General features: G+C 47.9%; 1 protein-coding gene across 1 annotated transcript in view; it reads right to left on the reverse strand.

Annotated features, from left to right (window-relative positions):
• Positions 1-6,413: 6,413 nt before the first annotated feature.
• Positions 6,414-25,789, reverse strand: part of nkd1 (NKD inhibitor of WNT signaling pathway 1) — a 34,521-nt gene continuing 15,145 nt past the window's right edge. The window contains exons 4-10 of the mRNA XM_030415362.1: positions 17,314-17,371; positions 12,782-12,885; positions 12,542-12,637; positions 10,515-10,662; positions 9,501-9,582; positions 8,885-9,012; positions 6,414-8,266 (exon numbers count right to left, since the gene is read on the reverse strand). Of these exons, the coding sequence (XP_030271222.1) occupies positions 7,737-8,266; positions 8,885-9,012; positions 9,501-9,582; positions 10,515-10,662; positions 12,542-12,637; positions 12,782-12,885; positions 17,314-17,371 (1,146 nt within the window). The 3' untranslated portion in view covers positions 6,414-7,736. The remainder of the gene's footprint in view (positions 8,267-8,884; positions 9,013-9,500; positions 9,583-10,514; positions 10,663-12,541; positions 12,638-12,781; positions 12,886-17,313; positions 17,372-25,789) is intronic.

Consider the following 25,789-nt stretch of genomic DNA (forward strand, 5'->3'; position numbering starts at 1 on the left):
CATCCTTCGGAGGAGCATTTGAAGGCCAATTACGTCACTATTCTGAGCGAAGGCTGTCCAAATTCAAAGGCTCCTCCAGATGCAGCCCACAAATGCTCCTTCTTTTCCCTGTTTTTGGAGGATGCACCGCTACTATCCTTCATGGCCTCACACATCCCGAGATTCTTTGCGCGCCCGAAAAAGAAGAAAGAGAGAAAAAGGGCGACATCACGCGGCGTATATCGACACTTTCGCAGGCCTGGGCGGCAGAAATCGTGACGTAAGGGTAAAACTTCTGGTGACGCAACCAGGAAATGCTCCAAAGGCTAGACCGTCACATTTAACAACGGCTGACGAGGTTAACAAGGTTTCTCTGAAGGACTCGCCTTCAAAGACTGCAAAGGCCGCGTCCTTCGAAGGATGCAGACCCTGATTTGAGACAATGCAATTGTTTTCAGCTGCTTGGTTCAAAGCTTGAGCATTCACCTCGTCTGAAGTGGGTGTACGAGCTCGACTACTAGTAGGTTGTAAATATTAACGTCTCTTTTTAAAATATCATGGGCTCGTGGGTCTTCCGGAGAATTGGAGTCGTATGGAGACTTTTTGTGTTCGATCATGTTGATCATGTTTGTTTAGACGCCTAATGTTATTATGTTGACTGAACACTTCATTCAAACGACTCAATATTTCAATTCAGAAGCCTTCGAGTTTGGAGAACTCAAAGATTTAATGTCCAATTAACTTGAAACTTATGTTTCTGGGCTTCCCTCTTCAAAGGTGTCGGCGTGTAGTTCGATAATAAAGGATACTGCGGAGGCAAGGCCGGGTGGATAAATAGAGCAATCTTTATTTAAAACAGAATCTAATGCCTTGAGTCCGATCAGAAGTGGCCGCGTTCTGATATTATCAAATCTGAGCACAAAACAATGCCAAAATGCTTGTCCTCTGCTCCATTAAAACCTCAGCCTTTTGCTCTTACAAGGTTTTTCCAAATGCCCCCCCTGTTCCTTCTGTCAGGGCCTTTTTTAAGAGTCTCGTCTCAAAGTCACCCACTTCTTCTGATTGGTTCCCTTGCCAAATTACTTAACAGAAGAACAAGGAGTTTGATCTGTGCTTAGTCATCTCCTATTATTCGGCATGCAGGTCAAGCTTAGCTAAGCACTTAATCATTTGTTACCTTTGACCCCTTACAGTTGGAAGCTACCTCCTGGACTTCTATTCACACAATGAAAATCAATTGGTCATGATTGAATTCAAACTAAGTGGGTCAGTCATGATTGAATCTAACTTAAGTAAGTCAGAATGTGTTGTCCTCCAGACCCCTCAAAACAAATCAAACTTTTACGTTAAGTCAGAGAGAAAAGATGAGTTTATTCCACACGACTTTCTTCTTACCGTAAACTCAAAGTATGTAACATTTGTACAAAAGCTCACAAACGCAATTGCATCACAGTTCTAATTAGCTATATTAAATATTCACCTTGAGAGTGAAATGTGATTGTAGGCACTCACTTTACACCCTTTAACACGGACGTCTTAAGCCTCTAATAGCAGAAACGTGCAGCAATAACATGATATATGCGGTCGGACAGAAAACCATTTGTAATGATGATACAAGTTCTGTGGGTTACACTGCCCTCGCGTACACAAATAGCCGTGTTCGTGAGAGGAAGGCGTATCACGTTGCCAAGAGGCAGACTCTCTCCACGGTTGCCCCGACCAGAGATAAGCTGCTAAGCTGCAGATGAAAGTGTGAGTGCATGTAGAGAGTGTGGCGTGGTGAGCAGCTGTGGTCAGCCAGATTTGGGAACCCTCTGTGACACGACCGTTAGGAGAAGAGCTTTACTTACACACACACAGAAACACACACACACACACACACACACACACACACACTTCCATGTACCCTTCACCTCAATCCAGCTGGCTTCCTGGAAATTAAAAACAAAAAGTAGATAAAAGGAAAAAGAGTCGCCGCGAGAAACTTGATCAGCACTGGAGAAAAGAAAAAACAGAACGGGTGACAAATGAATCTGGTCCGGATTTATACAAGCATGCCGGGAAACAGTAAACATGTCCCAAATAGTACGGACTGTCTCGTTCTCAAATCCAGTGTCATCTTGTTTTGATGCTAAAGGAAACATATGGTCATCAGCAGAGCGTTTGTCCAGAGGACGCCGCCGTCTTCTTCTTCTTCTTCTCCATGTGCCTGTGAGGGTTTGGTGTGAATATGGATTGTGAATGTTGATTTGTGAACCCTGCACAGATGAATATACAGATATGTGCCGTGTCTCAATTCAGGGTCTGCATCCTTCAAAGGACGCGGCCTTTGCGGTCTTCGAAGGCGAGTCCTTCGGAGAGACCTTGTTAACCACGTCAGCTGTTGTTAAATGTGACGGTCTAGCCTTTGGAGCACTTCCTGGTTGCGTCACCAGATGTTTTACCCTTATGTCACGATTTCTGCCGTCCAGGCCTGCGAAAGTGACGATCTACGCCATGTGATGTCACCATTTTCTCTCTTTCTTTCTTCTTTTTTCGGCACGCAAAGAATTTTGGGATATGTGAGGCCACGAAGGATCGTAGCGGTAGATCCTCAAAAAAGAGGGAAAAGAAGGAGCATTTGGAGGAGCCTTTGAATCGCGACAGCCTTCGTGCAGCATAATGACTTAATTGTCCTTCAAATGCTCCTCTGAAGGCTGCAGACCCTGAATTGAGTCACGGCCATGGTTGGATTTGTAAAGTCGATCTTTTGCCTCAAATTCTAATGAAAAAATATCTGTTGACGTGGAAGAAAATCTTGCATTTGACTTTTCAGGGAGGGCAGGTAAAGATTATCTGGTGACATCACGATTCCATGAGCCAGTTAATTTGTAGATACAGCCTGAAAGAGGCTGAGAACTACGCAAAAAGTGGTTTTAACACACGGAGTAACAGAGATTCTGTTCAATATATAAAAGAAGATCCATTCTGTTAGCAGGAATACAAATCTAGCTGAAGGAGAAGTCTCACTGAGAAATTCATGAGAGGTGAGTTACTGCAGGAAGACAACGGTGGAGACTGCCAGCAAAACTTTCTTTCTGAAGTCACGGCTGAATATTAAACTGATTTTGACGACCTACAGGGGGAACAACTCACCTCAGCTCAGAGCAAGACGTCACCTCGAGCCAGACGTGCGTTTCTGGATACAAAAAGGGTCTCACGCTCTAACAAAAGGTCTAATTTTGTAGGAATTGTTTGTTGTCAGTGGCAAAAAAAAGACATAGCTTTGATGCTCTACTGGGCCGATTCCAAAAGTTTGGTTAGTAAGAATCAATTACGCACCCAGATATATAAATATGCGGTGCAGGCTTAAAAGAACTGGAATTCCCCAACATCCTCCAGCACCTCTTCAGCTCAATTATTAATACTTTGCTCCTCAATTGTTAGGATAAAAAGGACACTTGTGGTTTTTATTCGGGGTTGTGTGCAGGCCAGGCTCAAAACATGAAAGTGGTATCGATCCTCTCATCTGAAATCTCAGAGAGGAGACCACGAAGTCTCCCGAAATGAAAGACTTGGTGATAGTTATTTCACTGTTAACACTAAAATCCTTTTTAAACCATTTATTAAATCAGTTTCAACTTCATTCTCGCCATCCAAATGTTTATAGATGAACGACAGAGTATCAATTAACCATTTACAAAGTACTATCAGTTGCAAAATAACTGTCAACTAAAGTTTAATTCACTATAAATTACCATTAATGAATGATGGTTATTATAAAGTGTTAGCCATGTTTTTTTTTATGTGCAACCCAGCAAATATCAATCAAACTACAGTTGGGCTGTTCTCTCCAATCCTAAATCATGTTGTTTTGTTTTCTTTGTGCATTCACTGAAATATCAATCATACCAGCGTTTAATTATTAAACGTATCTGCTGCAAATGAACCCTGCAAACACACGTTCTGTGCAAACCTGCACACACCAACACACACACACTGCGGTAAAAAACGAGGCCCACAAGTCAAAGTATTTATAAGGAACAGGTTCATACTTTAATAAAAGGGTATTTTTACCCCTTGGCACAGATCTGCTATCAAATAAATAAAGAAATTAATCAAATACAATCTATATAAACTAAACAAAGTCATGAGAAAACATTAGGAGGGAGGGAGGGAGGGCGGGAGGATACAGCTAGTGCTAAACAACAACACCGAGTGAGAGAAACAGCTCGTGTTAGAGACAGATAATCGCTCCTGCCTGCGAGGCGGGACCGGCGTGCTGATACTGGAGTGCTAGCTGACGGTAGGCGAGTGAGATAGCTTGACAGTCATTTCATTATAAATAAGCCGTATATTCTTTTCTACACGATGCTGGGGTTTTTTTTTTTTAAATCCTTTTCTGCAGTCCAACTATGTACATCAGATTTCTTCAGCATGTGGATCTAAGCGAAGCAAAATAAAATTAGTGGTGCGGCACAAGCCGCGGAGGAGTGGCTCTGAGTACTGACGGTTTCTGTACAACAGGACAGGAGAATGTCACGGATGAAGAGGAGATCGCGTGATTTAAAAAAAAAAAAAGAGGCGTTATGAAGAATTATGAAGAAAACAATAAACAGTTTGGTAGCTTACATGGACAAGCTGAAGACCCTTCTTTTATTATTTCGTTTCGCAGAGCTTTTGGTAAAGTCTGTGTGACAAAACTGCTTTTTTTTTTTCCTCCCCCTCCCCAACTCTCTGCTGAGGTGCTGTTAAGCAAGGCATATAACCTCCAGTTGCTCCGGCGATGCTGCTTTGAAGTCGACAGAATGAAAGACGGTTTTCTGGTGTGAGTTCAAGTAATTGTACGAATGTGAAGCGGGGCATTAAAAAAAAAAAAATATTTAAAAAAGAGGGGCTTCAGTCTGTTCAGTGAAAACTCTCTCCGGGGTTTTAAAAAGGACGTTTTAAAAATTGCAACCTGGCCGCGGGTCTTACCGAGCCCCTTTTTTCACCCACATTCCTTCAGAGGCTCTCCCTGACCGTGTCCGATCGGACCACCCTGCAGGACGAACAGTCGCCTGCACGCTGTCCGTTAACACGACCAGAGCGGCATTTCCACGCTACTTACACTCGGATTGCGCCACTGGTACCGTGGCTGTTTCGGGGGGGGTTGAGAGGGAAACCGCTGAAAGAGTGAGCTGCAGTGTTATGAGGACCTGTTGTCCAGGAAAAAAGCAGCGTGAGGTGAGGAAGCTGAGGTATGGAGCGCAGCTGTGACTCCCCCCCTCCTCTGGGGGAATGACGCCAGCTTCCAATGCCGGGTCCCGTGAGAGGACGCGTCTGGCCGGTGCCTCTGCAGCTGTGGGAGGACGCCGCAGGGCCGAGGGCCCGACTGGGCATACGCTGCATTCTTGATAACACAACCGAACTCGGTGGATGTGGTCTGAACACTCACTGGCACCGGGATCATTTTCTCCAACCCTTTACAAAGCTGGTCATTTATAAATACTTGAAATGAAATATGATCAGCCCTCACATGTCAAGGCCGCAAACATCTGCACGTCCCGTGCGGACACTGCGGAGCATCACGGGACAGGATGATCAGATGCTGGCAGGACAGCCACCGCGGTTGAGTTATGGGTCTAGTGGAGACTGCGGGCCGGGCCCAGTGTTATCCAGCACCAGAGGAATGGGACAGCTGAAAGAGCCCTCGCCCTGCCGCACCACAGACAAGAGCCTTGTTGGCTGAGCGCTGAGGCCACATGGCGGCACGGTGAAAGACCTGCTGACAGCTGAGGAGGGGTCGGGGGGAGGAGGGGACAGGAAGATGCCACTGAACCGGAGGGAGCAGCCACGCGACCCCCCCCTCAGACCAGGCTGAGGGCGGCTGGTCGCGTGGAGCGCCATCGTGAAAGCCCGAAAGGTAAAAGCAGCGGAGCCGGAGCAGAACGGTGGTGCACGCTCAGCAAAACACTTCCCTGCATAAAAAAAAAAACACTCTCTTAAAAAGGTCAGACTTCAGACTGATGAATGAACACACAAACCCCTCTAACCGGCTGGAGGTTGCAGGGTTTCAGTTGTACGCAGATACGCCAGAAGCTCTGACGTCACGATAACACCGTGTCGGATTTGGCTTTTCAAGTCCATCATGAGACCGAGGACATGAGATCTAACTGCTGACGATCCGCTAGTTCAAATTTCAAAAAAAGAAGGCATTGTCTGCCGTCAGGGAACATTACAAGAGTTTTATAATGGGCGCATTTTTAAACGGCAATCAGGGTATCTGGACCGGAACTTGTACACCGGTCCACATCAACAGCATAAAGGCCAATAAATTATAGCTTATAGCTCCTTCGTTTTTTTGTCCTCGTCTCCATCTCTGATCACGGTCGGACAGTCGAGCTTATATGCACTCGCATGCGATGCGAGGTCGAGCAGCTGGACAGCACTGTTGAGAGTTGGGATTTTTTTGCCATTCGAGGTGTTACAACGAGATCACAGTTTGGTACCCGAGACAAGTTGAAACAGGAGCGCGAGGCCGAGTGAGCAACACAGTCGTACATTTTCTGTTCAGAACGAGGCTCCTAGTGGTCTTGTAAAAAATGCGGCTGTGAAGGGGGAAAAAAAAAACAAAAAACAACAAACAAAAACGTAAAAGCTTCCCGATCGTGAATACAAAGATATCACATTATCAATAAAGCTTATAAAATTGATAACAATATATACCTTATGTACAGTAAATGTTGGTTAATAAAAGTAAGTGAGCTTTTTTCCATTCGACACTTCAGTACTGCAGATGTTTGAGACGATTTCTTTCCGGAAATAAAAAAAAACAAAAAAACAAAAAAAGTTTCGAAGTAATTTTTGAAAAATAACCTCTGAACGCTTTTTTCTTTTTCTTCAAAGTCACCATTACAACAACAATTAGGATACAATTAGAGGTAGCAGCGGATTTGGGATCTCGTCTTTTCTTTTTTCTTCTTTTTTTATAACGTTTCAACATCTTCCTTTCCCCTGTTTTTTTTTTTTTGCGTGCTTGAATCAGAATCTTCATTTTCATCTTCAAAAAAAAAAACCACACCTGCCTGACAGCCTGCTTTAAATACTCACGCACCCATGAGCGCACTTCAAGTGGTTTTTCAACAGACACCAGTGTCGTGACACTCACACACACACACACACACTCTTGCTACGCCCACACGTTCATACACTGTTTCGCAAACACACACAAGCATATACACACTATGCCCTGCTCTCCTATCACCTATATTCCTTCATATATTTTCATCTTTACGTCACAGTCTTTCTCCCTCTCGTCCCTCCTTTTCCTAAAAAAAAAACAAAAACAAAAAAAAACAAAAAAACCTTTTGGCTTAGTGGTCTGGAAAGGTTGTGGTGCTGGTTTGGTGCCGGAGAGTTCTTCAGGTGGAGGGTCACTGGGTGTTGGAGGGGGAGAGAGGTTGGACTTCTGGGATCTATTAAATTGTCCCTCTGTGCCTCCTCTGTAGCCCCAGACCCCGATCCTCAGTCCTGGCCGTGCTGCGGCCCTGAATCACTGTCCTCCTGCACACCCGAGCTTTTGTTTGTCTGACAAACCTCTCGATAACACTGATTAATAACCTCCCGGCGCTGGGACACCCCCCCCCCCTCCGATGAACCCTCCTCTCCCCGCGTCCTGTGTCCACTGCAGTGCTGCACAATGTTAAGGTAGGCCGGCGCGTGACCGCTCAGCGTCTGGCCGGCCTGGTCGGTGTTTTGTGGGGCCGCAGGAGTCGTCCCAGGCAAAGTGGTTAAATTCAGGACTGGTAAAAGTGGTGGTAGTGGTGATGGTGTTCGTGGTGGTGGTGGTGCTCGTGCCGCTGCACCACTTGAGCCAGCCCCCCGTCGTACAGCACCACGCTGGGCAGGTCCCTCACGTGTTCTTTCTCCACCACCGGTCCTGGAGCTGCCAGGGAGCCCAGGGCCCTGTAGCCCTGGCTCTCCTTGGACCGCTGCTTGTGCTTGCGGTAGGGGGCCGTGGACTGGTGAGGCGGGGTCTGGCTGGGGAGCGCTGGGGGAGGAGGCACGCCCCGGTTTCTCATCACCTTGCCGCTGATCTGCGCGGGAGGCGTGCGGCTGTGAGCCTTAGGAGAGCGGAGGGCGTGTTTGCCCGAGTCCTGGCCTCGCGTGCGGGGGACGGGGTGGAGGCCGTCCGGGGTCTCCACGGCGGTCTGCAGGCGGCGGTGGTGGGAATGGGAGTGTCCGTTTTCTGGTTCGTGGGAGCGAGAGCGGGTCTGATTGGACGGCCGGGTCTGAGGCTCGGCCTTCGTCGGCTCGGCGGCGGGGGCTGCGACGGGAGACAAGACACATGGAATTAGAAACGTCAAGGCTGCAGAGGAACAACAACAACAGCTCAATCGCAGAACCGGTCGGTGTTGAAAGTCTTTATCTCAAAACCCCCGAAAAGAAAAGGGAAGAAAAATAACCCATAATGTGCGTGAATTATTGTGCCAGCAGCTCAGTAATACAGATCCACTGAGCGGCTCCACGATAAGATCCTGGCAGCTTCGCTTCAGGTTCTTTTCTTTCATGCGGATAAGCGGGACGCGGCGTGACACGGAGCAGATCTCTGTTAGCACTTTCCTACATTAAAATAATCACATGTCATCACCGAGCGTCAGATCAAGGCCGCCCGCTTATTAGACCTAATATTTCACTTCTCAACAGCCCGTTCTGTTGATGGGCTTTAGCCTTGAACACTTGATGTATTGTACCTTCCCGGGCCCAGATGTTTGTGCTGGCCAGGAGCGCAGTGGGCTGCTAGTTCCACCTAATGGCTCCAAGCAGGTGCCGCAGTAATGAGGGCCCCTGGACGCAGCTTCAAAGGTGCCCGGTCTGTGTTCCCCCCCCCCCCCACCACCACCATACCACCCTGCCTCCACACCCCTGGCCCCGGTCCACTCACCGGCTCCGAAGCGGGATGTGTAGTTTTCGATGCCTGCCAGGTCCAAGTAGTGGTTCCTGCGTTCCAGGTTCTCATCCACACAGTGGCGCTGGCAGCCCGGCTGGGTGTGGTGGTCACTGTGGTGGCGCCTGTGGACACGAGCGGCACCTCTCATTAGGTAGCAGTTTGGGCCAGAGAGGCTCAGTGGGGGAGTGTTTGGAGAAAGTAAAACAAGTGCTCCTTATGATCAGGCAGCAGCAGGGTAATTGTTAGAGAAGTGAGATTGTGACTGGAAAATCACAGGTTTCAGAAACCTTAACTGGGAGTATTTGAGCAGACTCTCCCCCTCCCCTCCTCCCCCGAGCTGTTAACTCCCCCTCCTTCAACGCCGCGGACGCACATTTGGGGCGAAACTAAATTAAAGAGTAGAGGATGACTCTCAGCTCGCAAGTGTGAATCCTTCCTCAAACAAACCACCGCTCCTCGCCACTCGGACTGAGAGCGTTTTCCAGAAGAGGGTGTTACGATCTGTGACGTAATTAAAAAAATAACACAATCGCAATAAACTTCCTCTTCCCGTAACGAGAGTGAAGTGTGCAGGGGGGAGGGAGGGAGGGAGGGAGGTGGGATTTCTTACCTTAGGAGCGCTCGAGTCTTCTTGTCTGCACTCTTGGGGTCTTCTATGCACTTGTCACTTTTCTCTCTGGGGTGGGACATGTCTGTGTATGTGTGAAAGACAGGAGGCTATTATCAAAGAGAGCTGCATGCACAGAGCAGGCACACACACACACACACACACACAGACACACACACAGAGACACACACACACACGACAACAGTCACAGAAGCCTCAGAAGAAAGCAACCTTTGTTTCGGGGGTTTTACTTTGAAGATCTATAGAAAAAGGAAAAACAACAATGCTTCATTTATTCTATTTTCAACTCGCAGCCTTGTATAAGGCCTGGAATGAAATAAAAAAAAAAAAAAAAAAAAAAACAAACATGCAGACCTCAGAAATAGTTTATTAAAGAAGCGAGATCTGATGCGGTTTCAAATTAGCATGAAGGCAACCGGCGATATTTTTTCAAAGCTCGCTCTGTTTGAATCTCCTGACGGGTATTTATAGCCGAAACAATAGGACACAAACACACAGGAATATATACTTTTTTTGGAGATATTTTCTCCCTGACTGCTTGTTTACCAAGTCGTCAGTGAGAAAAGTTAAGTTGAACGCAGCTATATTTTCCCCGGCAGCTCTGAGAACGGAGGGGGGGGAAAGGAGAGGGGAAAAAAGGGAACTTTGGAGAAAAAGAAAAATGGCTGTGGTTATCAAAAGGACTCGGCACATCTCTTAAGGTTTCTTTCAGAGTATTTGAAGGCGCTGAGGAAGGGAGGGGGGGGGGGGGCCCTCTCTTAGCTCTGTCACTCCCCCCATCATTAAAAATGAACCCCATTGAGTGGGAGAGATGGAGCGACGCCGAGACTGCGAGGAACAAAGCTCTGACAGGCCCGAAGCAGACGCCTTTCTGCGTGACAACAAACACATATCTGGGTGAGCTGACAGCAGGCAACTCAAAGAGGGGGGGACCCCCGAAAATGCCCTCTCGTCTTCACCCCGCGACCCCACCCACCGCGCCGGCGCGAGCTTTACCTGCCGCGCCCTGCGTGCAGCTCCTCCACCGCTGGCTGGAGTCGGGAGCCACCGAGAGCTTGACCCGCAGCGTCTTGCTGCTGCTGGGGGAGTGGTTGACGGAGGCGTCCACGACCTCGTAGATGGTGTGGAGCAGGCTGGTGATGTCCTGGAGGAAGAATGGGAGGTGGAGGTTAAGTTTTTTTTATTTCATTTAAGAGAGATTATTTTTAGAACATCACTTGATCAAAAAAGCTTAAAAAAGGTTCTCGTGGAGACGTCGGCGCAGAGACAGATTTTCAATGAAGCTACTTTACAAAACAAAACAAGAAAAAAAGGGGGAACAGAGGGGGCTATTCTCGTCACTACGCCGACTGAACCCAATATTCTGTAGTTTTTACGCATTAAAACTCGGTGTGATAAACTTCACGCTAGCTAGGAATGTAAAGACAGAGACAACGGCGGAGAGAGAAACGCGCTGATGTCAGTCGTGTTAGTTGAGCCTTCTGAGCGGAGCGATCAGACGCGGCGTGAAGACAAGTTATAAATTCATGAAAAAGAAAAACGTCTCGGCGGTAACAGCGGAGGCTGAGCGAGATGTCAGGGCCCGATACGAGTCGCGGTACAGTCGTGTGAGCGCTACACTGTCTCTATTTAATCCCTCGATGCCTCTTCAAACTACATCTGCGAGAAAGCTGTGTACAGATTCTGCAGTCGCAGGCGCACAAAGGGATGCATGTGTAAACTTGTCCACGAGTATGGCGTCATTTTAGAAACCAAACCTAAAGAGGCAATGAAATGGAGTGATAGCAAAATGAAATTAAGATTATCATCATTAAATACTTTCAAATTAAAAGTGAATAAGGTAAAACTTCAGAATAAAGGTAAGCGCTTAAAGCTTGAAGTCTCTCGCGGCTGTTCAGAAGACTGGTGTCATCCGCCATACCGAGCTAATGACTCCCTCTGGGGTTGCTTCTGGATCTTTTCCTAGCAAACCAAATTCTAATGATCCATAAGAAATAATAAAAAAAAAAATCACCTGGTACAGATGTGAAATGGACCGAGTCCCACTGTATCTCATTAGTGTTTTACTAAAGCAACACAGCTTCATTACGAGCGCTCGTCTGACAGAAGTGCAACGAATTTAGCCACAAAAGGCTCCGACAGCAGCTCAGCTCTGAGTCATGACAAAAAGGACTGTCGTGAATTCTGCAGGGGACCGGTTCCACATACTGGTTTCAAGAAAATAGACACATTGTAAGGACAAAAAAAAAAGAAAGAAATGACAAAAATAGAAATAAAATAAAAGCTTCCCGCGTCATTTTTGGTTTCCTTCAGTTTTTTTTTTCTTCGTTTTTTTCATTTGTGTGAAGGGATTGAAAAAAAAAAAAAAGTTGGAGAAAAAAAAAAAAAAGCTTTTTCTCTCTCCCCTCCAAGCCGCCGCCTGACGTCTCATGAGCCATGGAGCCACAGGCGATGCCAAAAAACTGCACAGCCAACCGCACAGAGGACAGCTCCAGTCTCTTTGCGCTGTTTCAAGTTGTTTTTCATAAAAAAAACACGGGCCTTTCTGGATGTTCTCTCAGATCTGTACCAGGCAGACACAAGCCACAAGGTACCTCGCAGGAGCGGGAAAACGCACGGCTGTCGCTGGGTTTGGTTCCCAGGAGGCGAGATCGGGTTAGAGAGTCGTGACTGCTATCCTGGATTTCTTCTTTTTTTTTTTTTTTTTTTTTTTTTTGGGTGCGGCGATGCCAGAACTGGACAAAATTCTTTAAATGAGGGTGTTTTATAGCGTGTGAGCTGCTGACCAAAACAGTTTTCGGAGACTTCCAATCTGCGTGTCCAGAAAAGTACGATTCATTTTCGTTGATGGAACGAACTTTGACAAAACTGACTTGTTTTAAATGACAAACACAACACTGCAATACTTGTGTCCTACTAAGGTCTGCCACCGAGGAAACTCAATAAATACCTCCGTCTGCTCATTCATTCATTAAACCTCCATCCCTCCACATTAATCAGCGCTGGCAGCAGAAGATCGTTACCTCTCTGGTGACTTTGCCGTTGTTGTCAAAGTCATAAAGGGTGAAGGTCCACTCCTGCCTGTTATCCTCCTCCACAGACACGGCACACTCCAACTCCTGGAAACAGCACAGCGGCGGGATATTAGTATCATCCAGTACGAGTGTGTGAGTGTGACGCCGTGCATTTGTGTGTCCCGCCACTGCCCTAGTTTCATCCAGAGGGGGGAAGTAATAAACGTCCTGTTCGGTGTTGACACTCACTTCAAACTGGAGCTGTTTCTGCGGCCCTGCGGGAGATTGGCCGTCCCTCTCCTGCATCTTCTCCTCCACACAGCAGCTGTCTGTCTTCTCCGGGGGCAAAGCCACTGCAGTGACACACACACACACACACACACACACACACAACACACACAACACACACACACAAAGATAAAAGAGAAAGCCTGAGGATGAGAAACGTTGGGTGCAGTCATAACCTGAGGACATGTTGTCGCCTTCAAGTGTTCCTTGCAAAGCTTCTACTTCCGAGTTTAGCATCCAACAATTAAGCATGTGTCACGCATTCAAGTGCTCCTGGTTGGAAAATAAAACCTACGCAGACCAAACTCACAGGTTTTGGATCACCAGTGGCGTTCACAGACTTTTTGAAGGGCAGGGGCGAAAATAAGGTCACTTTAGCGCGTTTTGGCTCAGAAGAGGGCACTTTAGTGTTTTGCCAACCAAGGGGGCACTTTAGCATGCGTTTTGGCTCAGAAGAGGGCACTTTAGCACGTGTTTTGGCTCCCAGGAGGGCACTTTAGCGCGTGTTTTGGCTCCCAGGAGGGCACTTTAGCATGCGTTTTGGCTCCCAGGAGGGCACTTTAGCATGCGTTTTGGCTCCCATGAGGGCACTTTAGCATGCGTTTTGGCTCCCTGGAGGGCACTTTAGCACGCGTTTTGGCTCCCAGGAGGGCACTTTAGCGCGCGTTTTGGCTCCCAGGAGGGCACTTTAGCATGCGTTTTGGCTCCCAGGAGGGCACTTTAGCATGCGTTTTGGCTCCCAGGAGGGCACTTTAGCATGCGTTTTGGCTCCCATGAGGGCACTTTAGCATGCGTTTTGGCTCCCAGGAGGGCACTTTAGCACGCGTTTTGGCTCCCAGGAGGGCACTTTAGCACGCGTTTTTCAACAATTGGGCCCCTCACCTTGTGCACACCACTGTGTATCGCTGCCCGCATTCACAAAGTGCGTCATCGACATGTTCTTCAAAACAATGCAACCTGCAGATCACACACTCCTGATGTAAATGTCATCCGGCCGCTCGATTGCAGCGAACCTGCAGCGTGATTTTAAACCGCATTTGTACCAGAGCCGAGAGATCTGGTACTCCAATTGAACTTTTGAAAGAGCGCTCTTATTTTGCAGTGTTTTCACGTCGGTGAGTCGTTGCATCAGAGAGCGGAGCTGCAATCCAAAATGTCAATCCGAATGCAAACGGAAAATACGACTAAAGCTGTGACAGATTCTCCGATGGAGACACAAAAATCGCTCCATCAGTCACACGTATAGTAACAGTTCTGAAGCTCTTAGCTACAATATATATATTTCCCACCGGGTTCACGCTATGAGGGGGATGTCAAACATGAAACTGAATGCCATTAACATGTCTAAAACATGCGAGAATATTAGGCGGCGTTCGGATATATAAATGGTGGAGCGGAGAGACGGCGAGCCAACATCAAACGGGCCTATAGGAGACCCCAGAGTCCTCCGGCTCGGCGCAGCAGAGCTCATCATTTCACGGGATGACATTCACCGTACATTACAATCCAGACATACGGTGAAGACAGACGGTCCGGAGGGAGCGCTGATCCGTCACATGCGCTTAAACTGAGGACCTGCGTGGAGCCTGACAGCATTTCTACACCGTGTGAATCTATACTGTTTCAACCAATCACCTTTTTCCCTGCGCCACACTTGGAATTTACTAACTCATCCATTATAATAATCCAATTAACACATCTGCGTGGCCTTTCAACATGATTTGAGTTTATTATAACCGTGTCATTCGGGGTTAATTCGACATTAATGCCGGTGTATATTTGGGTTGTAAGGTGGTCCGCCCCGCTGGACAGAAATAACACGACCGACACCGTCTGGTTTCGCTGTTTCGGTTTTCAGCGCTGGACGTCGGCCCAGATGTAATGCCACCGGATATCCTGCTCCTGCTTTGAAATCCAGCGTTTGTTTGACGCATCAGACCGCAGACACACACACACACACACACAGTCAGCCCCTGAGATCTGAGAGGCGTGCACGTCGGCTCGTTTGTGAGTCACCCAGACACGCCGTGGCTTCGTCCTCATATATGTTAAGGAGTATTTTTTCGCAGCAGCTAGTGACACTGCTGGTCGCTTAGCATCGAACGGCAGCCCTCCCCCCCTCTCCACTCCTCATCCAATCGCAGCCCCGCAGGCCTCGCACACACCCATAAACCAACCGACGCAGACCACACCCCTCTCTCTCCTCACCCTCCCTCCCTCCCGCCACACTTTGAAGTCCCCATTCTCAAACCTTTTGGAAGAAGATCAGACCGGCTGTAAAACAGAATCACTAATTAATTAAGCCAAGTCAAATCTGAAACACTGTTTGTTTGCTCGCCAACGGAGCAGACACAACAGCCCAATTTCTTTCCTCCTGATCCAAAAGCAGATCAAAGCGGACCTGTCTCATCCCTGGGTAGGGGGGGGGGAAATGCCAAAAAATGAAAGGCATCATCCCAGGGAGCTTTTACCAACTTTTTGGAGAGGAGCAGCATTTGGGGTCCCGCTGTTTGATCATCTGAGGTGCTCAAAGGGAACATTGTGTGCGAGGGCAAATCTGTTCCGTAGCAGGCTCAATATGGTGGCGAGATGCTTATCTCGGAGCTAATGAAATGCCGGGAGGAGTAACAGTAATCTGCTATCACTCCTCCACCCCCCCCCTCCGACGCCCCCCACAACCCCCCCAAACCGCAGACATAAGCCGGGCTCTTTATGAGAGGAGCTGAGCCAGGGGATTGGCTGCACATCAGATCTGAGGGGCAAGACGAGGGCAGCCGAGGCAGGCACCCTCCAAACCGGGCCTGATCCAGCAGCACTGCCACACACAAACACACACACACACACACGTGCATACACTTGTACGCACACGCAGAAAGGAAGGCGGGTCGGGAGAGCTGCCACACACTGTGAACAATCACACCCAGCTTAGCTTGGCTTCTGAATGACACGTAACAGTGCCAGACACACCCCCCCCGGGTCATACATTCGGACAGCTCGGTGCCGGGTGCCGAGGCGATACCGGGACGGCCTCTTTGTGGTGATCGCAGCTTTTCTCCTTCAGGGACCGACACTGAAGTACTCATGAGTAAGGCAGCGGTAATCCAGCAGTCATCTTGAGACTCTTCAGCAAACTTTTTTTTCCGTGTCAACAAAAGACCATGTAGGGTGTATTCTCGATGCACGCTTGTAAAATATCCTAAAGACTCTTCCAGCATTGAGTCCGTCCCTCCTTAAACCCAAAGAGAGGAGACTTTAGAGCAAAATTTTCCCATCACTCACGCTCTCCCTGATTTATCTCTTATCTCCGCTTCACTCGTCTTTCACACCGCAGACGTACGGACAGCGGTTCACGCGGGGGACATCCGAAAATCCTCCACAGCTGTCTTTATTTTGGTTAGCGTTTGCTGAGGGAGGTACGGACCGGCCCCGCCGTGTGAAGAAGAGGGCGACTGATTCCCAAGAAAAAAATAATCGAGAATCGCTTGGATGACAAATTGAATTCATTAGAGGACGTTAACGCACGAGCCGCAAATCAAACATTTTGCAATTTCAAAAAAAAAAAAAAGCTCCAAGCTGTGACAGCGTTTTTTCAAAAAAAAAAGTGAGGCTCCACTCGACTTCACCTACACCGTCAGGTAGAGCAGGCGCCACTCTCCCTGACCGAGACCCAATTTAGCCCATTTTAGTTCTGGTATTGTGACATTTCTCCATCCACAAATGTGTCACCGCCGCCTCTCCTTTGCCAGCAGCCTGGTGAATGAGGTTGCCTCGGTAACTTGAACTTGAAAAACCCGATATTTCAGACGGCGTTGTTAAAGCAAAAACTCCCACGTGAGATATTAAATGTTTTATTTGGGAGAGATTATTTAGGCTTAATCACAGAGCAGCTTGTTTTCATTACCAACATCCATCAAGAGGAGGACAACTTGACCATCTTGATAACTTTCATACTCCGTTCATCAGACGTGGTTATCTCTCGTCTGCTATTCGGCGAGGCAGAGCTGAGAAATAAAAGCAAAAATTCTCGGCCACGCTTCTAAATTCTGGGCTTTTTTTTCTTTTTTTTTTATGTTCAGCTCTTCACTTCTGCCTCCACCTCACATCAAATCCCGTCTTTAAACGGGAGGAGGGGGAGAGACTTTTTCCTCCCGGAGCCCTTAATCCAGGATCACATCACATCGGGAGGGAGGAAACATGGAGGAATGGAGCACCGCTGGAGGGGGGGGTGGGGAGGAGCAGATGAGAGACGGAGGAGGAGGTGGAGAGGAGGGAGTGAAAGGTAAAGGGGACCTCATCGGCACATTGTTGGGGCTTAGAGGATGGGTGTGGAGCAGAAGGAGGTGGTGGGGGGGGGGGAGGGATGAACGACTGCAAGGGAAAGGAACCGCACGAGTACCTGGAGTGCAACTGCGGAGAGTATTTCCGCGGCTTTTGGTGCAAAAACAAAATAAAAAGGGGAGAAAGCGATGATGAAGAGCAGGAGGGGAGCCTACCTTCCAACCGGTAGTGTTCGTTTGCCATCCCTTCTGCACATGCTTCGTCCATGGAGTCCTGGAGAGAGAGAGAAAGAGAGAGAAAACAGAGACGCATACATCATCGATTCAACTCATATAACGTTAAAGCGTCGTATTTCTGTCACATAAAAAACAAACACATCTAACGGCGCGAATCCACAGCACGGCCGTCCAACACAGAGCGAATCCAAATTACAGCGTTTATATATCTATATATGAAAAGAGTTTGACATCTGTGCGCCGAGCTTACGCAGCGGCGGAAAAAAAAAGTTTGAGAGGACGGTAATTGCAGGACTTGGAGACAAACTGAGCATGAGACTGGCAGGCGGGAGTCGAAACTATGAAAGAATTGTCCAAAAAATCGTTGCCGCCGGCTCCTGCAAGGGGAATTTCGGAGAAACAGGGCTGGTAGTAGGGCTATTTTTGGGCGTGTGCGGGGTTCGTCGCAGCGATACGCTCGGCGACTTGTTTTCATGCCGGACTTGTCTTCAGCCGGGCCCCCCCTCCCGCCTCCTCTCCTCTCCTCTCCTGGCAGCTCTGTCTGTTAGTGCATACCACAGAGACTAGGAGGGACATGTGATCCCCCCGGGGGCTTCGCCATGGAAAAGTCTGGCTCAGGTATCCATGTGGCATTACAGTCATCTGGACGAAAAACCATTACTCACGGGCTGACAAACGCACGCACACACACACACACGTCTGCGCAGTCCAACACACACACACACACATTGGAAGACGAACCGCTGGCCACATTTCAAAGTCTTCTGCGCTGACTGACACGCTCTTATCATAACTGATGATTAACCTTATCGATTAAAAATTAACTCCATAAAATGCTTCGTAGGATATGAGAGTGTGTTTATTGTATACGTGCCAGTGTGTTCATAGATGTGTGTGTGTGTGTGTGTGAGTCAGAGGCGAGGCTGTGACAGCGTGAGAGGGGATTTCTGTGTAATCCACAGAGGTAGAAGGTCAGATGGTGTGATCCCACCCTCCTCAGACTAGTGCCGGCCGGGCCGCAGCGCTGTGGGTGGCCTCAGGAAGAGAATACAAAACCACAGGACTGACTGACTGGCTGGCTGGCTGGCTGGTGGGCTGGCTGTCAGACTGATACCCTGAAGCAGAGGCCTGGGCTAAACCTGTGTTTGTTGTTGTTATGAATGGGTCAACACACATTCTGATATGGCTTCATGACCCCGGTCCTAAGCTAAGACGACGGGGAAATCAGCGTTTTCTATGAGATTTGCAGGATAACATCAAAGTTATTGACGATGCAACATAATTACATAAGAACTTTGATATTTTGCAAGAGCTGCTTTATATAAATAGGCGACATTCTTCCGATATAATGCCTGCGCTCACTTAATGGCCAGTTAATTGGTTTGACACGGTCACACTTAACGAATCAGCTCCAACAGCCGATTCATTCATGCTAAATGAAAGGCAGCTACTTCTACGATCATTTGTAGGGTTTGTGATCGACGCCAGCCAACGTCTAATCAGAGTTTTGACACTTTTCTCGCGTCAACTGTGTAAAATCATGTAAGAAAATCCGTTTTTCACATCAGTTTTTCTCTGGAACTACTGTTTAAGTTGCAGGACGTTGGATTTGGTTGACTTTAATGAACGGTAATTCATCTTCCCTGACAGCTGATACTGTTGAACTGCTCTCCTGTTTACTGATGTCTTCACTTCAGTCGTTGGATGTTTGTTCTTCCGTTTCCTTAAAGATAAACCACTCATCCGACATCGTGCCCGTTCGTATGAGACAAGCCGTCTCGCGTTAATCGCTGGTTGTCAACGTCAGCAGAGGCGCCGCAGAATTACACCACTGCAACATAAAACCCACGGTGAGCTTTAACGTTGTTTGTCTGTTGTTTCCACCCCGCGCTGACCCGTTAAGACGGATGGCACACAACACGGGCATCCAAACGGGGCGTTAAGACTGTGGGAACGTCGACGCCGGCCTCTCGCAGAAAAAATAAAAAGCACTCCACAATAAACATTCCTTCAATTCCTCACACGTACGTGCACGCGCACACACACACACACACACACACGGGTACGGCATCTTGAATGTCTTGAATTTCTTTCTTTCTTTTTTTTTTTGATGAATGATCCAAAATTACTCAGGGGTTGACCAAGAACATGAGAAAAAGGGGGAAGAGGAATGTGCTAATTGGTTGTTGTCTGTGGTGATGGATGGGAGCCGTATTATTAGTCTGCTAGGGTTACTCTGGGGTTCGCTCTGGTCAGTGTATAAAATATCCCATGTTTTTTTACTTTAGGCGCACACACACACACACACACACACACACGTTCGCAGACACATCCTCCTCCTCCGACCGCTAAATAGAAATGTGACATGAGGCAGAAAAAGAAACAACAAGACTTTTAAAAACTGCTGCAGAAAACCCGCGTTTCTCACCGTTCCCGGCTCGTGCAGCCCCGCGACGTTACGATTATCACATTCGACAGTTTAGTTGTAATGATGACAGGCAAAAAAGTCTCAAATCTAACTCGCACAAAGATGAGAATATTTGCTCGAGCTTTCTGCAAGTGATGCAGCGCTGAACCAAAGGCCGCACCGATGTCTCCAGATGATAGCCCGATCCGACACGGACTCACCCTGGCAGCGCGTTCCGACGCGGTCTCTACGGAGCACCTCCACGCCGACTGACCCACTGACACCACCCTCCTTCGAGCTTCAGCTCTCTAAACTTCACTGGCTTTTGGCAGTGATTGATAAGAACGTCCTGTGCCCAAAAAAAAAATAACATCGAGGAGCTTCTAAAAATAGGCTCGCGTCCCACCAGTCAGTTGGTCGCATGAATAATGAAGCACACATTTCTGTTGCCCGGCTCCAGAAAAGTGAGGTTTTAAATGGCGAAAGCAACAGATGTGGTTAGACTATTCAGACCTACACAAAAAATTGTAATAAAACCCGTAACAGAGTTGTGTCACTTCTACTCAGGAAGGTTTGACAGAATTCCTGATCCGGTTTGGTTCCTCCTTGTTCGATTTATTGATTTAAATGAACACACAACCAGCGTTTGCCGGAATATTTGTGCCGTTGCTCATTTGTTTACTCACTGAATGTGGGCTTTCCCTCATTCTTCTGAGAGAGACCCTAACTAGCTAATTAAGTAATTAGATTCGCCTAAAAAGAAAGACACCCTGGGAGAGTCGTTAGGCCGGTGGGGAGGTCGAAGGAGCAGGACGACGCTCGATCAGACAGCTGGTCCACCTTCACTGAGCCTCGCTAACATTATCACACAACCTGCGCACTATTCCTGAAAGGCATAACTACTTGTATAAAACACTTAAACAAATTCACAGATGCTTTTGCCCAGCAGGGCACCAGTCTTGCAATAAACAGGCAGAAACCCTGCACACTAAAGGACAAATGATTCAGGCTTTTTTCTACAAGATAAAAACATTTATTTATAAAAATAGACACAACTTATGTTCAGTAAAGCATCAAATATTAGAATATGACCAAAACACTGAGGCAGATTATTTTACACTGCCATCAAAAGACTGAATATATTGACATTTTTAACAGAATCACCGTCTTTAACATTGAAGAGTATGATCAGCTGCACGTAAGCGCTGCTGTTCGTCAACAACGTAATCAGACGAGCGAGTTAAGCCACCGATAATGAAGAGAACTCACTCCCTTCAGTTCGATTTGAAATGAAAGAGCTCAAAGTGGATTTGCCCGAAAACTGCAACACTGGTCATCCCCCCCCCCCCCAAAGCAATTTCTTTAACTAAGGAGTAAAGACGAGGCTCAGCTGACGCAACGTTTGCAGATAGTTAAGGGAATCTCATTAAACTCCAGCCCACGTGCTGTGTGAGCCCAATGACCAGGATAACTTTGTGTAAGGAAAAAACGGAAGCTGCAAAAAGAGCCGTCCATCCCAGTGATGGGTTTTTTCTTTTTGGAGACCTTTGCTAATTGACGGGTCGGAGGTCAACGTGGGAGAGCGTTCGAGGCCAAAAGGAGAAGCCGCTCCACCGTCCCACCCACAGAGGATGAATCCAGCTTAAACAATGTCGATATTGGGATTGTTCTGATATGAAACCGACGGTGTGTAATCGCAGTGTTTGTTCGCCCTGTTTCTGCTCGTCTCTGTGTCTCGGGCGCCAAACAGATTCATTAAATCTCTGCAGAATTCAGTTAGAGGTGCCGGCTGCAGGGAACAAACGAGCGATCTTTTCCGGCACGCTTGGGACCGGCTAAAACAATTTCCCAGACATGATGTTAAATGTTCTGTGGAGAGCGAAGCTTTTTTTTCCTCCGCTTTCAACAGCAGCCAGGTCGTTCAGAGCTTCTTTCGGGGGGGCCTTTAGGACGCCGGATAGTACGGCCCCTGTGTGTTTTTAAAAAGTCGTTCAAGGCCCCTTCACAGAAGGTGATTTATTACCGGACTGGCAACACAGAACACAGTGTGCCGGCCTCATTACGACATCACGTCTGCATCACTCACGACTGCCCCCGAAGGTCTGTTTGGTTTGGACACTAAATAGTTGGCAAACCTCATCAATTGCACACTTCTTTTTTCTGTTTTTTTTTACAAAAATATGAATTTGGATATACCAGAGAGAGAGATTAGCATATTCAAAGAATGATAATATTTACTGAACAAACACCCTTTTCAACTCGTTCCTTTAAGAATAGGGGAACCGCTCTCCTCCCCCCCTCAGTTTGTTTGCTTACTGGTGAGAACGTCAGCATGACAGCGAGGGATGCTTACTCAGCAGCAGCTCTCTGATTGGTTAACGTCAACTATGGCAAACTCAAAGAATCAATAACAGTGCTGTTAAACTCCATCATAGTGCAACAATTACAAAATCAGTGAATAAACAGGAGTTAAAATTAAAAATTGATTGATTGGTTGGTTGGTTGACGTGCAGCTTCGTTATGGTTTCATACGGTGTTGCTAGTGGAAGACAAGAAGCCAAAGAGAAAGGGTGCGTTGGTATAAAATATATGGATAAATATATGTATGTGGAAGATCGGAGGAACTGACTCAAGCACAGTCTGTCAGTCTGAGGTCACATTCTTAAGGAAATTGCGTGAGGAAAGTGTCTCACCGCTCGGATCACATGTCAAACAGAGAAACCTCGCTGGCTTAAAAAAAGCTCCATCGTGTCGGGAGTTTGAATCATAAAGCCTTTAAAATAGTGTGATAATGTTAAAAACTGGAGTGCAGGAATTTTCACCCGTCATCTGTATTTCACAGTTTAACCAGAAGTTTTAAATCAGCATCAACTTTGATGCTCCCTTCGGTCGCGATGCGTTTTAGGTCAACCAGCGATGATTGGAGACGGAGCAGGGGGGAGCACGCCGGACACCGTGGCGTCACCAGCATCACTCTCAGAGAAAAAAAGCTCCGCGCCGCAAGTTTAAATCAGCCGACTCATCCCTCGGTCGCGAAACCTCGAACGGCATGCATATAAATGATGACATCATCGACTGAGTGCAGCCCTGAAATAATGTGGAGCGGGATGTAGCTCTGCTCAGCTAGCCTGAGTCAGAATAAGCATTAAAAAAAAGGAGTTTTTTTTGTACGTCAGGGTCCATATATGTCGTATGGCGATGTTTTACGTCTCATTCCGCTGGATTGAGAGCAAGAGGGACCGAGGAAAACGAAAAAGACAGTGAGCGCATGCTGGCACAGAACCGACGTGGTGAGTTAGGACAGAACGTTGCCTCCAGCGTCATCCTCGCTCCGGCTCTGCAGACACGGACCCACTGGGCCAATTTTTTTCCCTCTGCTTGCGAGTCTCCGTTTGAAAGTGAAAGGGTACATTAAAGTGCAAATAATATGTACTTGTATGTGATTGTGGGAAAGTCCCACAAGGCCTCTTGGTCTCTACGCTGTCTGCCTCCGCGACCCGCCACACAGGCTGACAATTTATGTGGCCGACGACAGCTCCCCCTGATCGCGCGCCAGGGCTCGGTGGAGGCAGGCCTCTAGAGCAATGGCAGCGCTACTGGCACTCCATCAAAACCCAGGAAAAATCTCATTAGGACTGCGGCTGGGTGCCTCCTGCTCTTTTCCCCTCCCTCTCCCTCCTTCCCTCCCCTCCACCCATGGCAAGAAAACACCTTCAGGACTGCGTTTCGGAGCAGCGGTGCCGACTTCAAGCGGAGGGCGACGCACACATGAAAGGCCAGTTTAGCCGAGTGGGCAAAAGGCAGGCAGCGACGGAGACGCGGGAGAACGTGGGAACAGCGCCGCTGCTTCTCCCGAGCGCACGTCTGGTTTCCCCACGGGCGTTTCAAAAACAGGAGGACGGCCGAGGTCACCGACACTCGCATTGAAAGCCACCCGGCACAGGAAGCGGGTGAAGCGCAGCGCCACAGGAACTGGGAAGCGATCGTTCTCACCTCATCGCAGCGACAATGTGTCCCGTTATCCTCTCACGCGCGTAGATCGACCGTCATAAAACACAGAAACAGTCCATGTGCACGTAACGCCTCGCTGTCCCCGTACCTGGCAAGTTAAGATACACTTAGCTTGTCATCGTGGCTCTGTACTTTGTCCCATAAATGTAGAGCACTTGGCAAATAAAAAAAAAAAACAGATTCTGACTGACTGCATCCCGCCTGGACAGCAGCCATTTAGCTCAAAAGTTTGCGAATAACTTAATGGTGAAAACAGCTGTGCAGCACGGGGGTGTTTCAAAAAAAAGGGCTTCAGCGCACACACGGCCCCGATGTTTGAAGAAAAAAAAAAAAAAAAACAAGAAGTGAAATAACACGCGAAAAAAAAAGAAACTCGTATTAGTTTTAGAGCTGCAAATTAGCTTATAGGTGTAGTGTTACTCGCGGGAGATCTCAAGAGAGGAAATACCCATCACCCCCCTCTCTCCTCCTCCTCCTCCTCTCCTCCTCCTCCTCCTCCATCATCCCAAAGAGTAAACTGAGATACACCGGAGGCACTTTCAAAAGCGAGGCAGCACAACTCTGCCAATCTGGAGCGGTGCCTATCCTGCGATGCGAGGTGAGTGTGGTGTTGTTGCTGTCAAGAAGAAAGAAAGAAAGAAGAAAAAAAAAAAAAAAAACTAAACGGACCACCAGTCATCATCTCTCAACTCTGAGTCCGGTCTTCTGCAAGTTCTTAACGCGGGAGTGCGCCGCACCTTCCGGCAGCATTAAAACAGTCTCATTCAAAGCCCCGGCGCAGCAGTAAAACACGACGCCCCCGAGATGGAGCCAAGATAGAGTGTTGATGTGAGCTGGCGAAGCGCTGCGCTGCCTCTGAGTGAGAGCTTCAAAGGGGGGGGGATCAGTTTTCACACACGAAATAAAGATCTCAGATAATCATATAGCATAGCAAAGCTGACGCAAGACGGTCCCATTTAGGGAGGGAGGAGGGGAGGAAGAAGGGGGGGAGACGAGGGCCAATTCTCATACAACACCTACACGCTGAGCGCCGTGGCAAATTAATGTGTCTGCGTTCCTCTCCAGCCAAACAAGATAAATCCGTTTGTTTTTTTCCCTTTACGAAGCCGTTATCAAGGCTCATCGTCGCACCAAGCGCCGGAGGTAGTTTTCTTTGAATTCGCTCCAGCAGAAACAGATGCCCGGGTCATCGAACATGTCGAAAGGGGGTTTACAAGGAAACCGAACAAATGCGTTAAAAAAAAAAAAAAAAAAAAAAACTGATCTCATGAGCAGTCCGCGGAGCCAAGAGGAAGTCATATCTGCACCGTTTTTTTTACAACGCGATTTTTATGCCTTTGATAAGACACGCTGCTGCCTTTCCAGAGGTCACAGACTGTAAATCTTTTCCACGTCCAAGCCGTTTTGCATGCACCATTACCGAAAACATACGTTTTTCTGGTGGATGCTTTTAATCTGAAGCAGCCTTGCGCGGCATTTTAAGTGCGCAAGTTTTATTTTTAAAATGTGACACATCTGATCGGCGTTATTATCGAAGCAAACCGTGCAACGCGTTCATGATTTAGGGGGTTTAATCAGATGGGAAAACTGTATAAATATCATCAAGTGGTTACGACACCCAAGTTTAAAAACCACACGTAGGTCCCAAATGACCACTTAAGCTTTCTCCTTTTTGCGTCAGGAGCACTAAATCTCCCCGGATTTCTCACCACCGACAGAAAGAGAAAGAGCGAGAGAGAGAGAGGGAGAAAAACTTGAGTTGAGCCGACACCAAACTGGACGAGTAACTCCGATGTGTAATTTAACGTTCTCAGGCGGCGCATCAAAGACAGACACCTTCTCTCCAGACGCCGCGGCCCCATACGCCTGACACCCCTCAGTCACGGCACACCCACTTCCCCTCCCCATCCCCCCCACCCCCGCCCGCCCTGCACCCCAGGAAGGAAATTATAGCCGTGGAGCGAGGAACCATCACCAGGCAGGTCGGAGGAAGCTGCTCTATGATTAAAGTGTGCACGGTCAGCAACACCAGGACTG

The sequence above is a fragment of the Sparus aurata genome, chromosome 4, assembly GCF_900880675.1.
Source record: "Sparus aurata chromosome 4, fSpaAur1.1, whole genome shotgun sequence".
Classification (NCBI taxonomy): Eukaryota; Metazoa; Chordata; class Actinopteri; order Spariformes; family Sparidae; genus Sparus; species Sparus aurata.